This window comes from Xenopus tropicalis, chromosome 1 (genome assembly GCF_000004195.4).
Source record: "Xenopus tropicalis strain Nigerian chromosome 1, UCB_Xtro_10.0, whole genome shotgun sequence".
NCBI classification, from domain to species: Eukaryota; Metazoa; Chordata; class Amphibia; order Anura; family Pipidae; genus Xenopus; species Xenopus tropicalis.
The window spans coordinates 107072674-107086680 of record NC_030677.2 but is presented as its reverse complement, the minus strand read 5'-3'; the positions used below and the strand labels follow the sequence as shown (position 1 = coordinate 107086680).

The window sequence follows — 14007 nt, the reverse complement described above, 5'->3', positions numbered from 1 at the left end:
TAATTCTAATGTGTGTATCCCCCCTCCTGGCCCCCCTTATCTACACTACATTGCTGTTTCCTTTTACTTCTGTCAACATTCATTTTTCCAATTTGACCGAGGCACACAGCTGCACCATAAATCATACTTCCCTCTTCTGCTTCTAAAGCACTTAATATAGTAAAAAAAAAAAAAAAGGGGCATTTGGCATAAGCAGTTTCTTTTTAATCAACTCAGTAAAAGAAGCCATGTTGGGACCCTCTAGTCAGCTACTTCATTTCCCACCCCTCTGTCGGGTAAAGGATCAGCAGTAATACCAGACATTAATCCCATTGCTCTCTGCATCCTCCGATCTGATTTATTAATTCATAGAGACTGTCATTTGTGCAATAAAATCCCTGTGTGAAAAGGAGAACGTCCCAGTTTCATGTACAGACGCATACGGGGATCCTTAGCTACACTTTCCAATCCCACCTCTTCTCTGTCCATCAGCATAATACTATCACCTCCTAAATCCAAAACCTGTAGCACCCATTCCAATAATTATTATTATTAACATTTATTTATAAAGCGCCAACATATTCCGCAGCGCTGTACAAAAAGTGGGTTTCATGTATTGGACATACAGAGTAACATATAAAGCAATCAATAACTAATACAAGCGGTGAAGAGAGCCCTGCCCAAAAGAGCTTACAATCTACAAATAATACCTTCTGTATAAATTTTTGTCCCATTCCAGTTAATTCACTAGCTGACCATGACCAAGTTTCCATAGTTAACTGTTGCTCAGCCAACACATTGCCTCTGGAGGATGAAGAGGTATGTTCCGCCTGTTGTCCACTTTTCTCTGTCACTTCTCTCTTTTCTCTATGAGTTACAATGGGCCTGACCTCTTTATTTTCTAAAATGTTTCATCATCCCGTCCCCTTTTCTGACCCTGACCATGACCTGAGATTTTCCAGATAAGGAATCTTTTTGTAATTTGAATCTACTAAAAACTAATTTAAATATTAAATAAGGATTAATTATATCTTAGTTGGGGTCAAGTACAAGGCACTGTTTTTTTTACAGAGAAAAAAGAAATCATTTTTTAAAATTAGAATTATTTGCTTATAATGGAGTCTAGGGGGGATGACATTTCTGAAATTTGGAATTTTCTGGATAACAGGTTTCCAGATAATGGATCCCATACCTGTATCTTATCAGCTAACATACAATATATGGTAAAAAATCAAGCATTAAGCAGTGTCACATTCCTAGAGTTGCTAAATGTTCAAAGCACCATCTTTAATATGGTGTTTTGTTCTCTCTATCTTCTCTGCTCTGTGAATCACTTATTTTTCCTTAAAATCAGGCTGGGGTCCAAGGTAACCATAATGTGTAAAATAAATAGTGTAAAGTTTAAAGAAAAAAATGAAGGACCAGAAAAATAATTAAAATTGTTCAGAATATTTTATATTTTAAACATTAAGTTGATGCAATAATTTGTTAGAATTTTTGTACATGATCCATATTTGCCATATAGCATTATGTTTCTCTCAGTGAAAAAATGCATTTCCTGGATGTAACCAACCCTTGAAATAAACTGTACCAATGAAAAGTTTGGAGACATCCAGTTCAGAGGTAGTGTATAAACCAGTGGGCTGCAGATAGTTGTTCCAATAAATTAGTTAAGTATTAAGGAAGGCCTGGGTAAGGGAAACTTAACAAAGAATCTCACTGTTTGGGCTTCAAATAAATGAGTAGACTATCTACAAGGAAGTGCACAAAAAGTGAATATAGTGTAGTATATAGTTTGTAGGCTCACCGCAAACACAGAGTGTTCCAGTAAAATAGCACACAAAAGAATTTAAAGTAATTGTGTAAAACTATAAAATTCCTTCTCCACCAGTCACACAGTAAGTCAGCCTAGTTCAGAGTTGTCAACCAACCCTCATGTCATGAGGGATGATGATCCATTTGAGTCCTTATTTCATGTTATCATTTAGTGTGAAGAGGAATTTTGGTTTAAAAAAAAACAGAACTGGATCATTATCTCCCTTGTCGCATGGGGTTGGATGATAGCTGTGCTACTTACCAGGGATAACATTGGAAACATCAACAATTTCTGGTATACCCGTTATCCCTTTTAAGATTGTTCTGATATTTCAACGAGAGACAGAGGCCTTCCCGTTATACTGGATATTGTTGATGAGCTTTGTTTCCAACTTTCCAGTCTAGTAAATAGGCTGACTGCCTGTTTAAATGGCGGAGAAAGAATTTTATAGCTTCAGAGGAGGCATTCATTTTAGTAATGATGTTACTTTAAATTCTTTTGTGTGCTACTTCACTGGAACACTTTGTGGGTGGTGATCCTAGTTACAAATCAATACACTGCACTATAGAAACATTAGGTAAATGCTTTTGAATTGATTTTCATACCATTGGTAACCAAAAAAATTTGAATTCTCTTTCCCATGCTGTCAAATAAAAGGTAGAGGTATCCAAACTTCCGTCATCTGTGCATATAATAAAAATATATATATATATATATATATATATATATTTTTTTTTTTTTTTTTTTTTTCAAAAAAAAGTATTTCCTTTTTCTCTATAATAATAAAACTGTACCTTGTACTTGATCCTAACTAAGATATGATTAATTCCCATTGGAGGCAAAACAATCCTGTTGGGTTTTTATTAATAATTAAATTATTTTTTAGTAGACTTAAGGCAGGGATCCCCAATATTTAAATGGAAAAAGTGTTGGGGAGCAACGCAACTATGAAAAAGGTTCCTAGGGGTAGAAAGAGGAGCTTTAATTTGCTACTTAATAGCCCCTATGTGGAGTGGCAGCCTAAGGCTCTGTTTGGCATTATACTTTATGCAACCAAAACTTGCCTCCTAACCAGAAAATGAGCACCTGCTTTAAGGGCATTGGGAGCAACATCCAAGGGGTTGGTGAGCAACATGTGAGAAAAGGTCCCATACCTGTACATAAAAAGTTTTGACCTAGAGTGCACTTGCTGTCCTTTATTAAAAGAACTGCTTACCCATAGCAACCAGATGTAGTACAGTACAGTACTATGGATGACATACACAATAAGCTCTTATCCTTGACAAACGAACATATTCTTCATATTACATTTAATACCATTTACCCTCGCAAGCCTCTTCAATGACTATGGTTTAATATGTTTTTATTTCTTTCCCGCATGAAATTACAACTCACAAACAAAGAAAGCAAGAAACAAGGAAAGGAACTAAATGGGAAAAACAGCACTAATCTCAATAAAAAACAAGTCTATGATACATCCACCATTCAGTATTTTAAAAAAAGATGACCATAGGTTACTTTGCAGGTTTTACATTAAGAAAACAAGTTATCCTTTTAGATCTAATATATAATCTTTCAGACTGAGGAAGCAAAGAACAGGGCATTCTTTTTGGAAAAAATAAGTTTACTTAAGTATGCAAATACTTACAGAGACAAAACAGAAGGTGACTTCAATTCATGGACAAGAATCAGAGACTCTATTTATCAAACCAGTGGTGTAACTATAGAGAAAAAAGACCCTGCGGGGGGTGGAGAAGGGGGCCTGGAACGGAGGGACTACTTCCTCTATAACTGTAGAGATAGCATCTCCTCGCCCACTCTTCTACCTTAGAGCAAGCGGCAAGGAGCAAGGCATACTAGCGGGTGGAAAGGGGTGGTTAGGGGTTTCAATATGCGACAGGTCCCTCTGAAGATTTTTCTGCAGGATGGGGAGGGGGTCGCTCCAAGAAGTTATGCCACTGCAATAAACTCAAGTTATAGGAATGAATTAATAGTCATATTAATAGTCATAAATAGGAATTAGTAATAACAATGAATATTAAAATGTGTTTTTTGCGATTCTGAGGAACGTTAAGAAACCATGCTTTATTGCAAGAGGTTGCATTACAAACAGTACATAAACTCCTATAGAGAATCAAATTTGAAACAGAGTAGATGGCACCCATAATATTCTCCCCTGTGCTCCACCCTAGCAACTGGATTAGACATAAACTGTGAGGTTTGAGGGTGATGTGCTTACATGATGTTAGGTCTGTGTAGTTTTTTAAAGATAAAACTGGAGAGTTTAGGCTAAGCCATATCCACAAGGGAGAAATTTCCATTGGAAATGAGTTGGCTGAGGAACACTCAAATGGACAGTTTACTTATCCTTTTGAATATGAGGTTCATCCTCAGATGGACATCCCCCTCAGAATCTTTCTTCTCACAGAAACAGTATGTTCCTATTTTTATTGAAACATCTACCCAGGTTTTAGCGGAAGGTTCGGTAGTAGAGGCATAGACTAAATATGTTTTCTATTCTAGGTCTGTTTCTGGGTCTTTAAGCTTGCTTAATGCCTATGTGTTTTCATTTTCAATTATAAGGCCTATATTTAAGAGTCAAGTATTGCCTCCATTTTCTTAAATCCAAACACGTTTCCCAAAGTTGACACTTCAAGCAAATCCACAAGTAATACCAAGAATTATTTCTTAAAGCAGTCACATTTTCTTTATAAAGCAGTTGTCACAGAAACACTGTCTACCAAATTACAATGTGATTATACACCTCTAAATTCACTGTAATGTAGCTGAGACCACACCAATTATGATCACTACGTATAGAACTAATCCGCCACAATTTCTGTACAATGCACTTGTACCATTAACATTAGCTCTGAACTGCAGTCCAGCTACCCGTTTATTGATCTGAGCCACAAACTGCTACTTTGCCTTATGCACCTGCCCACTGTTTATGTGCCCATGTGAATATTATACGGAGCAAGAACATTGCTGTGAAAGCTTGGATCTGTTACCAATAGGGAATAATAATAGATGGTATAAATTCTTCTTAGACCCAGTTTAAGCTGCATAAATATATTTTGTTGATGGGGGGCATGGACACACATGGTCACATGGACATATAAACATTAAGACAGATAATTCTTTCTTTCTCAGTAAAGAATGGGTGGATGGTGAAGCAGGTAAGGAATATGGCTTAGTGTGCTGATTGAAAAATTCCTGTCTGATTTGTTTAAATTTACCATTAAAATGAGAGATACATTTCTCTGCTGGGTACTGGCCACCCCCTCAGTGAGAAGGAAGACAGGCCTTGACTGATGAATATGAAGGCAGAGGAAAGAGAATTCATCAAGAAGAAAATAGGGGAAATATTAATTCTACTTAAAGAACCAAAGAATTTTCTTTAATTTGTAAATAATCCAATCAAATCCCAATATCTGTTTTTCAGGCAACGGTATTGGGAATGCTTGTGAAGGGGATTTCGACAAAGATTTAGTTGTTGACAAAGTTGATGTTTGTCCAGAAAATGCTGAGATCACTCTGACAGATTTTAGGGCATACCAAACTGTTGTTTTAGATCCTGAAGGTGATGCCCAGATTGATCCAAACTGGATTGTTTTAAATGAGGTAAGATCAGTTGAACCTAATGTTATGTTTTTGTGCAGATAGATAGCATACAGCATATCAAACTGTTCTTATATGAAGATTATTGATTATTTGAAGATACTGACTGTTCAAATAGACTTAAAGGAACAGTAACACCAAAAAATTCAAGTGTATAAAAGAAATTCTAATATAATGTACTGCTGCTCTGCACTGGTACAACTGGTGTGTTTGCCTCAGAAACACTTCTATGGTTTATATAAAGAATGTAGCTTTGTAGCCATGGGGGCAGCCATTCAAAGGAAAAAAGGCACAGGCACTTAGCAGATAACAGATAAAACACTATTGTATTATACAGAACTTATCTGTTATCTGCTATGTAACCTGTGCCTTTTTTCCAGCTTGAATGGCTGCCCCCGGGGCTACACAGCAGCTTATTATATATAAACTATAGTAGCTTTTCTGTAGCAAACACACAACTTTTACCAGTGCAGGGCACTAGTATATTAGATTTTATTTACTTTAAAACTCTTTAATTTTTTGTTAATAGAAAGAAAAAAAAATAAATAGAGAGAAGCCAAGTGGCCGAGGCTAAAACTAAGGGGCTGATTTACTAACCCACGAATCCGACCCGAATTGGAAAAGTTCCGACTTGAAAACGAATATTTTGCGACTTTTTCGTATGTTTTGCGATTTTTTCGGATTCTGTACGAATTTTTCGGATCCAATACGATTTTTGCGTAAAAACGCGAGTTTTTCGTATCCATTACGAAAGTTGCGTAAAAAGTTGCGCATTTTGCGTAGCGTTAAAACTTACGCGAAAAGTTGCGCATTTTTCGCGTAAGTTTTAACGCTACGCAAAATGCGCAACTTTTTACGCAACTTTCGGAATGGATAGGAAAACTCGCATTTTTACGCAAAAATCGTATTGGATCCGAAAAATTCGTAAAGAATCCGAAAAAATCGCAAAACATACGAAAAAATCGCAAAGTACCGATCATTACGAAAAAAACGCAATCGGACTCCATTCGACCCGTTCGTGGGTAAGTAAATCAGCCCCTAAGCCTCAATTCTATGAAATTGGCCAAAAAAATTATAGTTATAATGATGGCTAAGTTGATGTTTATCTGTTCCTAAATGGTGCAATATATTTGGACCCAGAGCTTACTTACTGCTGCTGTTACTTACAAAGGAACCAAGTGGAGGTAAATTTCTGGCCCATGCGCCATGTATATCAGAGGAAATCCAATCCGTGCATTGGGGTAATAATTATCTCTTGGATAATCTGGTTAAGAACAGTGGCAATAGGAAAGCTCCTTACTTATGCCATTGAAACTAAGTGGATATTATTTGTTCTTGGTTAATGTAGCTATGACCTATAAGTATCTGCAGAGGAATAAGCACACAGCTAATTTTAAGATCCACTACTGATTTCTTTTTTATGAAAGTAGGTCATTTTGCAACCATATCTTATACCTACCGGCATATATGTATGTTTCAGGGGATGGAAATTGTACAGACAATGAATAGTGACCCTGGACTTGCTGTGGGTAAGACATTTCCTGTTTCCTACATTTTCTTGACTTGTATCATTTAATAGACGGTATACCCCTAAAAACAGCTTTGCTAAAAATTAACTCAGTAAATAGTACTGGTGTTGAAATTACATTCTGCCTACTGTTTTAATTTTAAAAAATCCATAGTTCCCTATTTTTTAAATAAAGCACTAATTTGAAAGTTGGGCTATTTTCACCTTAACTCCTCCCTTCCTTTATAAAAAGGGTAATTTGTCCAGAGCTTCCAATCTACCTTTGCACACACAAACCCTTCCCTTATCTAAGCAGCAGCCTTTGAGCAGCTTGTTATCAGGGGCTTTTTAGTGGACTGGACTGGTTTTATCAGCTGCCTTTAAGTTTTTTGGTAGTGACAGGAAGTAGTAAAGTGAAACTGGCTTCATATTCTTTTTTTAGTGCCAGAAATAACAAAACCTTAGGTATTTTCTATTGAAAAGAGTAGACAAAATGTTTAGTATGAGCCCTATTCATATTGAAATGGGGTGTATACTGTCCCTTTAAGAACTATAGCAAACAGTTTGTGCACATGTATTTCAGTTTACGTACATGAATTTAAAATAAACATGATTATAATAATGTCTTTTCTTACCCTGTAGTAACTGTAAGTTATACTGCTATGCAATAACAGGAGAAGAGAAATTTCCACTATTTTCTTAGCAGTGGAAACTTATGCAATAAGGATGCATTTTAATGTGAATAAGTTCATCCTGCAGAGGTGCATAATACTGGCCTGTGCTCAACAACAAAAGGATGTCCTGATGAAAATGAGGCCAAAGATGCAAGTTCACAAAATCAGTCAAATAGATACTTTGTAGAACATGCGAGAGAGCACATGATTCTGTTTAACAATGCTTCTTAAGAGTGGGTAATTGGGTATATTTTTATCCTAATACTTTGACCCACCCTGGGACATCTGGATCTTACCCATTGGCTTGTATTGCTGTACAGGTTAAAGGTATTATTAATGTATCATGGAACACTCCTTAAACACTATATGGTCTACAGTAGCAGCCTGATTAGAACCAAATCCAAGTTATCTCTCCCTCTCTAAGACTGTGAGACCCATTAACTTTTTTGTGCTTGACTTCGGCAGTGAGCCTAACCTAATGTGTGCCTACAACACTGGTGCCTCGTCATGTTGTTTAAGCAATATGTGCATCTGACAAAGTGCTTGTCCCATCAAGGGGAGTCCTAAGTTCAGTTCCAGGCAGAGCACTATCTGCAATGAGCTTGTATGTTTTCCCTGTGTTCTCCCACATTTCAAAAACATACAGGCAATTAATTGGCTTCTGACTAAATTGACCATAGTGTGTGTGTGAATGTGATAAGTACTTTAGATTTTAAGCACCTTTGGTGCACGGATTAATGTGAATGATGAATAATCTCTGTAAATTGCTACAGAAATGTGTTGGGGCTATATAAATAAAAGGAAATAAATGAAATAATAAAGTATGCTTCTATTTCCTGTATTAAGGTTATACTGCATTCAATGGAGTGGACTTTGAAGGAACGTTTCATGTCAACACAGAAACAGATGATGATTATGCTGGATTTATCTTTGGCTATCAGGATAGTTCTAGCTTCTATGCTGTCATGTGGAAACAAATGGAGCAAACCTATTGGCAGGCCAATCCATTCCGAGCAGTGGCTGAACCTGGAATTCAGCTAAAGGTAACTCCTCTAAAAAATCATAATCCCCTTTGTGCTCACTATGCTTGAAACCCCCCTCCGAAACACCTCCTCCAAAAAGCTGATCACCACACTATACTCCCTGCTCCTCTCCACCCTACAATCTCCCTTTCTCACAGCTAAAAAAGCTTGGCACCAAGACATACCGGAGCTGGACAGTGAAGATTGGGAGGAAGCAACAGACAAGGCCTATGACTATCTGATCTGTACAAGAGACAGGTTAATCCAGTTCAAAATCATACACAGGCTCCATTTGACCCCTTTACGATTATATCGTATGGGAATCCGGAACTCATCCCATTGCCCTAAATGTGGTGCCCCCGAGGCCAACTACTTTCATTTAATGTGGTCATGCCCACAAATACATCACTTTTGGAACCAGGTCCTAGACCACATCCAAAACACAACATCCCTACCTAAAATACTCAATCCCAAGGTTTGCTTATTTGGCATTGTGGATGACATTACTCCCAAATCAGCATCACGCATCCTTTATAGAACATTGCTGTTTTATGCTAGGAAAAGTATCCTCTTTCAATGGATGGCACACTCTTCCCCGACAATTGCCAGCTGGCTCAATTTACTTAAAGCCTTTCTGCCACTGATACAACTCACATACATAGCAAGGGGATGCCCTCAAAAAAATATGACAAGGTATGGGGAACATGGGCTAAAGCCAAGGAATAACACCACACGATCCTCCCTGGGAATATACAAAACCAAGCAAATTCAGCACTCCTTAGCATAAAGTTGCTTGACCCGGGTGCTACCACTTAAGCAATTAAATACAAGTCCATAGGTATAATGGTGCACACCGGAGATCCTTTTAAAAAATAGCTTCTATTAAGAAAATAAAATGAATACATGGTAGAACAGGTCGACGTTTCAGCCCTCATCTAAGGCCTTTCTCAAGACCCCCCGTGGTCTAGAGAAAATGGAAAAAATGGAAAATTATCAAATTCATTAATGAGCCCTAAAGCTTCTTGATGATAATTTTTCATTCTAAAGTATTACTCAAACCTGAAAGGGCCACTAAAACGTAATATCTTACTTCCTTTAGCCGAACATACTATTATTTTTCTTTTATTTTGTCTTTACTATTTTCTTAGCAGTCCAACCTAAGACTACATCATTCACTAGCTGATATCAACAGAGTTTCTTTTGAAACTACAAACAACATTGTTCACATCTGTATGCATGGGTTACCCTTGCATCTAAATATTGTTTGTTTTATTCAGTAATGTTAGTAATGCTACCTGCATTTGACAGGCTGTTAAATCAACAACAGGACCAGGGGAGCACCTCAGAAATTCATTATGGCACACTGGCGATACTGTCAACCAAGTCAAGCTGCTGTGGAAAGATCCCAGAAATGTGGGATGGAAAGATAAGACCTCATATCGTTGGTTCTTGCAGCACAGACCTTCAGTTGGGTACATTAGGTAAGGTATATGGCAGTGTCCACACATACCAAGAGAATGACTCCCTTTATCTCTTTTAGTGCTGTGCAACATATCTATCACTCCTTTATAGAGAGACTATAGTGCCATCCCCATAGATTCCAGTTCAGGGCAGCTCTTTACTGTGTAAACAAATTTGTGCCATAATGACCAGCACACATGAAAAAGCCAACAGCAGGCACATAGAGTTATGCATTGCAGGGTCCACTGGTAATTTTACCTAGCACTGAATTTATTTTCTAGATCTATACTATCTATTCTATACTAGTTCAGTTCTACCCTTAAATCCCCTGCAGTATGTTCTTAGCTATTCAGTCTTATTCTAGGTCTTGCATCCTGCACCCCTATTTCTTTCTTCCTAATTTTTCCTGTAGTTTCATTTGCCATTTCAATTTTTAATTTGCCTTTCCGTGTTAGTCCTTGTTTTTCCCTGACAAAGTCAACAAGTAAATGCATACTTTCTTGGAGCAGTTTCATTTTGTTGAATCCAACCCAGTTTTAGAAACAACCTAGGGCCATTTGCTGATCCCTGCAGTTTCAGTGCTGTAGGTAACAAAGAACTGTCAGGTCTTGCCTTAAGGGAAAGGCTGATTAGCTAATATTAAACTTTTGAGGGTGTTGGTTGGTGGATCTCACTAAAACATAAAACAAAATTTATATCACGGAAATTCTTCATATTCCTTCACAATTTATTCATGCTTTCCCCGTATGAATAGAAAAAAAGAGATTTCACACAGATTTGCTTGCCGCTTAGATGTGATAATACATTATTAATTATTATTAACATATATTTATAAAGCACCAGTATATTCCCACTTTACAGAATAAGGGTATATACATTGACCATACAGGTTACATACAAGTATTGACTGAGACAAGAGGCCCTCAGGCAGATATAGCCCACTTCAAGATCTTATCATTTGCCAATCTCATGTGACTTCATGCTTTATTTTAAAAACAAATCTATTGTAGTTTATTTGAGCCTTAAAAATGTTTGCACTTCTTCACCATAGTGTTATTATTTAATGTAATGGCTTACCAACAGTAATTTGTGTGCCTCCGGGTCTTTTTAGAATTATGGCTTGTGTCTTCCAGGGTGAAGTTCTTTGAAGGTCCTGAACTAGTTGCAGATTCGGGGGTTGTCCTGGATACCACAATGAGGGGAGGGCGCTTGGGAGTCTTTTGTTTCTCCCAGGAGAACATCATTTGGTCAAACTTACGATATCGTTGTAATGGTAAGAATTTGTACAAATCCATAGTTACAGGCTGTGAGATAGAACAGGTCTGTTGAGAAGGACATTGGGTGGCCAAATAAATGGTAAATGGTGGGAGAAGATGATGAGGGGGACTCTGGGCAAGGGTAACAAAACTGGTTGTAATGCATTTCAGTACAAGATGTCATGTTTAAATCATATTTCTTTGTTTGAGAACATGTGTTGAAGCAGTAGACATTTGTGTTTTTTAACAAAAAAAAAATTGAAAAAAGGAAGAAATGACCAAGTAATAAAAACAAACTGAAAGAAACTAGAAACAAAGGCCTTGACATGCTCTAGGCAGTCTGATACTAGAATTCCTGGATAAATGAGAAGGAAAGGTAAAAATTAAGTAAGCTTTATCTAAAATACACCCAATTACACACATAACTGCTGCTCTGAGTTCTCAGTGAAAAGTAACACCACATTTCTTTCCTTCTTTTCTGTATACATGATCTTCTGTGTCAGACTTCCTTCTCTCAAAAAAATCCTTCAGGGCACGGCACCAGTCTACTTAGTTTTCTCCTCTCTCCCCGTCCCTTCTGCTCTCTTCTTCTCCCCCTCTCTGCTGCAAACTCAGGTGAGAGGTGTATACTGCTGCCTGGAAGTGAAGTCAAAAAGTTAAAATGGTTGCTGCTATCTTAAAAAAAAAAAAAGAGCCTCTAGGGCTTTTTAAACAGGTACAGTAAAGGATTCTGCTGAATAAATATAGCATTCTGGCTTGCACTATTGTGGCTAATCTATTGGCAATAAAATAGCTTTCCTTCTCCTTTAAGATCTCCAAAATAGTTACTTGTTTACTTAACTAAAAATGATAATTATAAGGCAATGTCACAGTGTTATTAATAGAGTTTTTTTTCCCCACAGATACCATCCCCAATGACTATGAGGCATTTAAAGAACAGCTCAAGAAACTGTAATCATCTTACAACCACTCACAAAATTGCTTCATTTCTATTCTATGATAGTAAATGTGGGTAAATGATTTGATTTTCATCAGTTGACTTTACACACCTCCATCAGTTGCAAGCACCTACATTTAAGAAACCATCAAAGCTAAGTAGGAAGTTTTAGCAAAATGAACGTGGATAATCTCACTTTTAGTTGACATGGCACACAATGTTTTGCACACCATATTAAAGGTGTTGACTATTGCAAAGCTGTCCTCAGGTAATGCTCTGTCATTACCCTACCATCTGCAAATGGAACACATTTTGTTAGCTATCTATGGCTCAAACTGTTACATCCTAATGAAGCAGAATGATATCATGTGATGGTTTATTAATAGTTTCAGTATTCTGTGAAGCTTTTAACATCGTTATGACTTCTGTGTGTAAAGGGGAAATGTAACTATGCCATTCTAATGCCTATTGCAATGTGTGCACCAAGACTAAATTGTTACATATGGGAGTCATTTACTTACCAACAAGTGCAAAGTGTAATGTATTAATATGCATGCAGCTGCGCAAAACGGAGAAAATGTTCCTTGTAAAGATGTTATTTCTGGCAAATGCTGTCTGCACATGATTATTTAGAAATAAGTGCACTGCATATTTAGAGGCAGGTTGATGTGGGAACCCTGGAGCTATTACCAGCTTTAAGTGATGTCTAAGCTTAGACAAAAGTAAGTTTCATTTTTACACTACAACTGCAATGCAACTGCATTTGCAGGTCATAAATTACCTTATAAACTTACTAAAGGGTGCACAATTTGACCTATGATGTAAATAAATCCTAGTTGAAAAAATGTGAAAGAAAATTTGAAGGTGTGACCTTTTTAAGGCTTCATTGACAATGGTTCATTTTGCACCATTTGTGTAGAGCAGATACAAGATGAAAGCAAAAGGTTTAAGTGAGAAGTTGCAGGAGGCAGAAGGGAACAGGAAAAAAGAAGGAAAATATGAAAGGGTGGTAAGAGAAAGAAAGTCAAAGGGGCTTTGAATAAAAAAGTGAGGGAGATGGTGGAAAAGTTATAAACAAAAGAGTAAAGAAAGAGAAAGGAAAGTTGAATCAAAATATTTGTATGCACTCCATACAAATTGGCTGTATCTTAGAGCTGTATGGCAAAGAGAGCTTAAATAAAAAAAAACTTCTTTTAGTTTTACCATAACAGAGAAAGATTTCCATCATAACATAACTAAGGCTATTCTGACCTCATTTTTCATTCTAACAAATATATCATTCAAACCAGGTGCTTGGATGTAAGAAATGTACAATATATAGTCTTGTAATGAATAAAATGCTTCTAGATGGTTTGTATTATTTGTTATGATGCTGTATGAATTCATATAACATGTATGTATGTAGACACTGAATAGTTCATGTGTACAGAAATAAAAATATAATTCTTTCATATTAAGAACCCTGACTTGGTATTCATGTTATTGCAAAAACATCTAAATATGGCAAATCAAGCATAACCAATTGTCTTGTACTAATAAGTCCTAAAACACCGGAAAAGCCTAACATGATATAAATATTTATAGACTAATAATGAATTAGATTACACAGTTTGGTACAGGTGTCTAGGAAAATGAGTCAAAATTGTTTTAGAAGTGTTAAAGGTAAGAAATAGTGAAAGACCTTGCCCCTGGCTAAAATGTTTAACATTAATATATAATTTGTTCATACATAGT

At 36.7% G+C, this 14007-nt stretch overlaps 1 protein-coding gene across 1 annotated transcript in view; it reads left to right on the top strand.

Annotated features, from left to right (window-relative positions):
- The window catches only part of comp (cartilage oligomeric matrix protein), a 48129-nt gene extending 34390 nt beyond the window's left edge, over positions 1 to 13739 (top strand). The window contains exons 14-19 of the mRNA XM_012965676.3: positions 5241 to 5419; positions 6897 to 6945; positions 8444 to 8640; positions 9928 to 10100; positions 11214 to 11353; positions 12239 to 13739. Of these exons, the coding sequence (XP_012821130.2) occupies positions 5241 to 5419; positions 6897 to 6945; positions 8444 to 8640; positions 9928 to 10100; positions 11214 to 11353; positions 12239 to 12291 (791 nt within the window). The 3' untranslated portion in view covers positions 12292 to 13739. The remainder of the gene's footprint in view (positions 1 to 5240; positions 5420 to 6896; positions 6946 to 8443; positions 8641 to 9927; positions 10101 to 11213; positions 11354 to 12238) is intronic.
- The last annotated feature ends 268 nt before the right edge of the window (positions 13740 to 14007 follow it).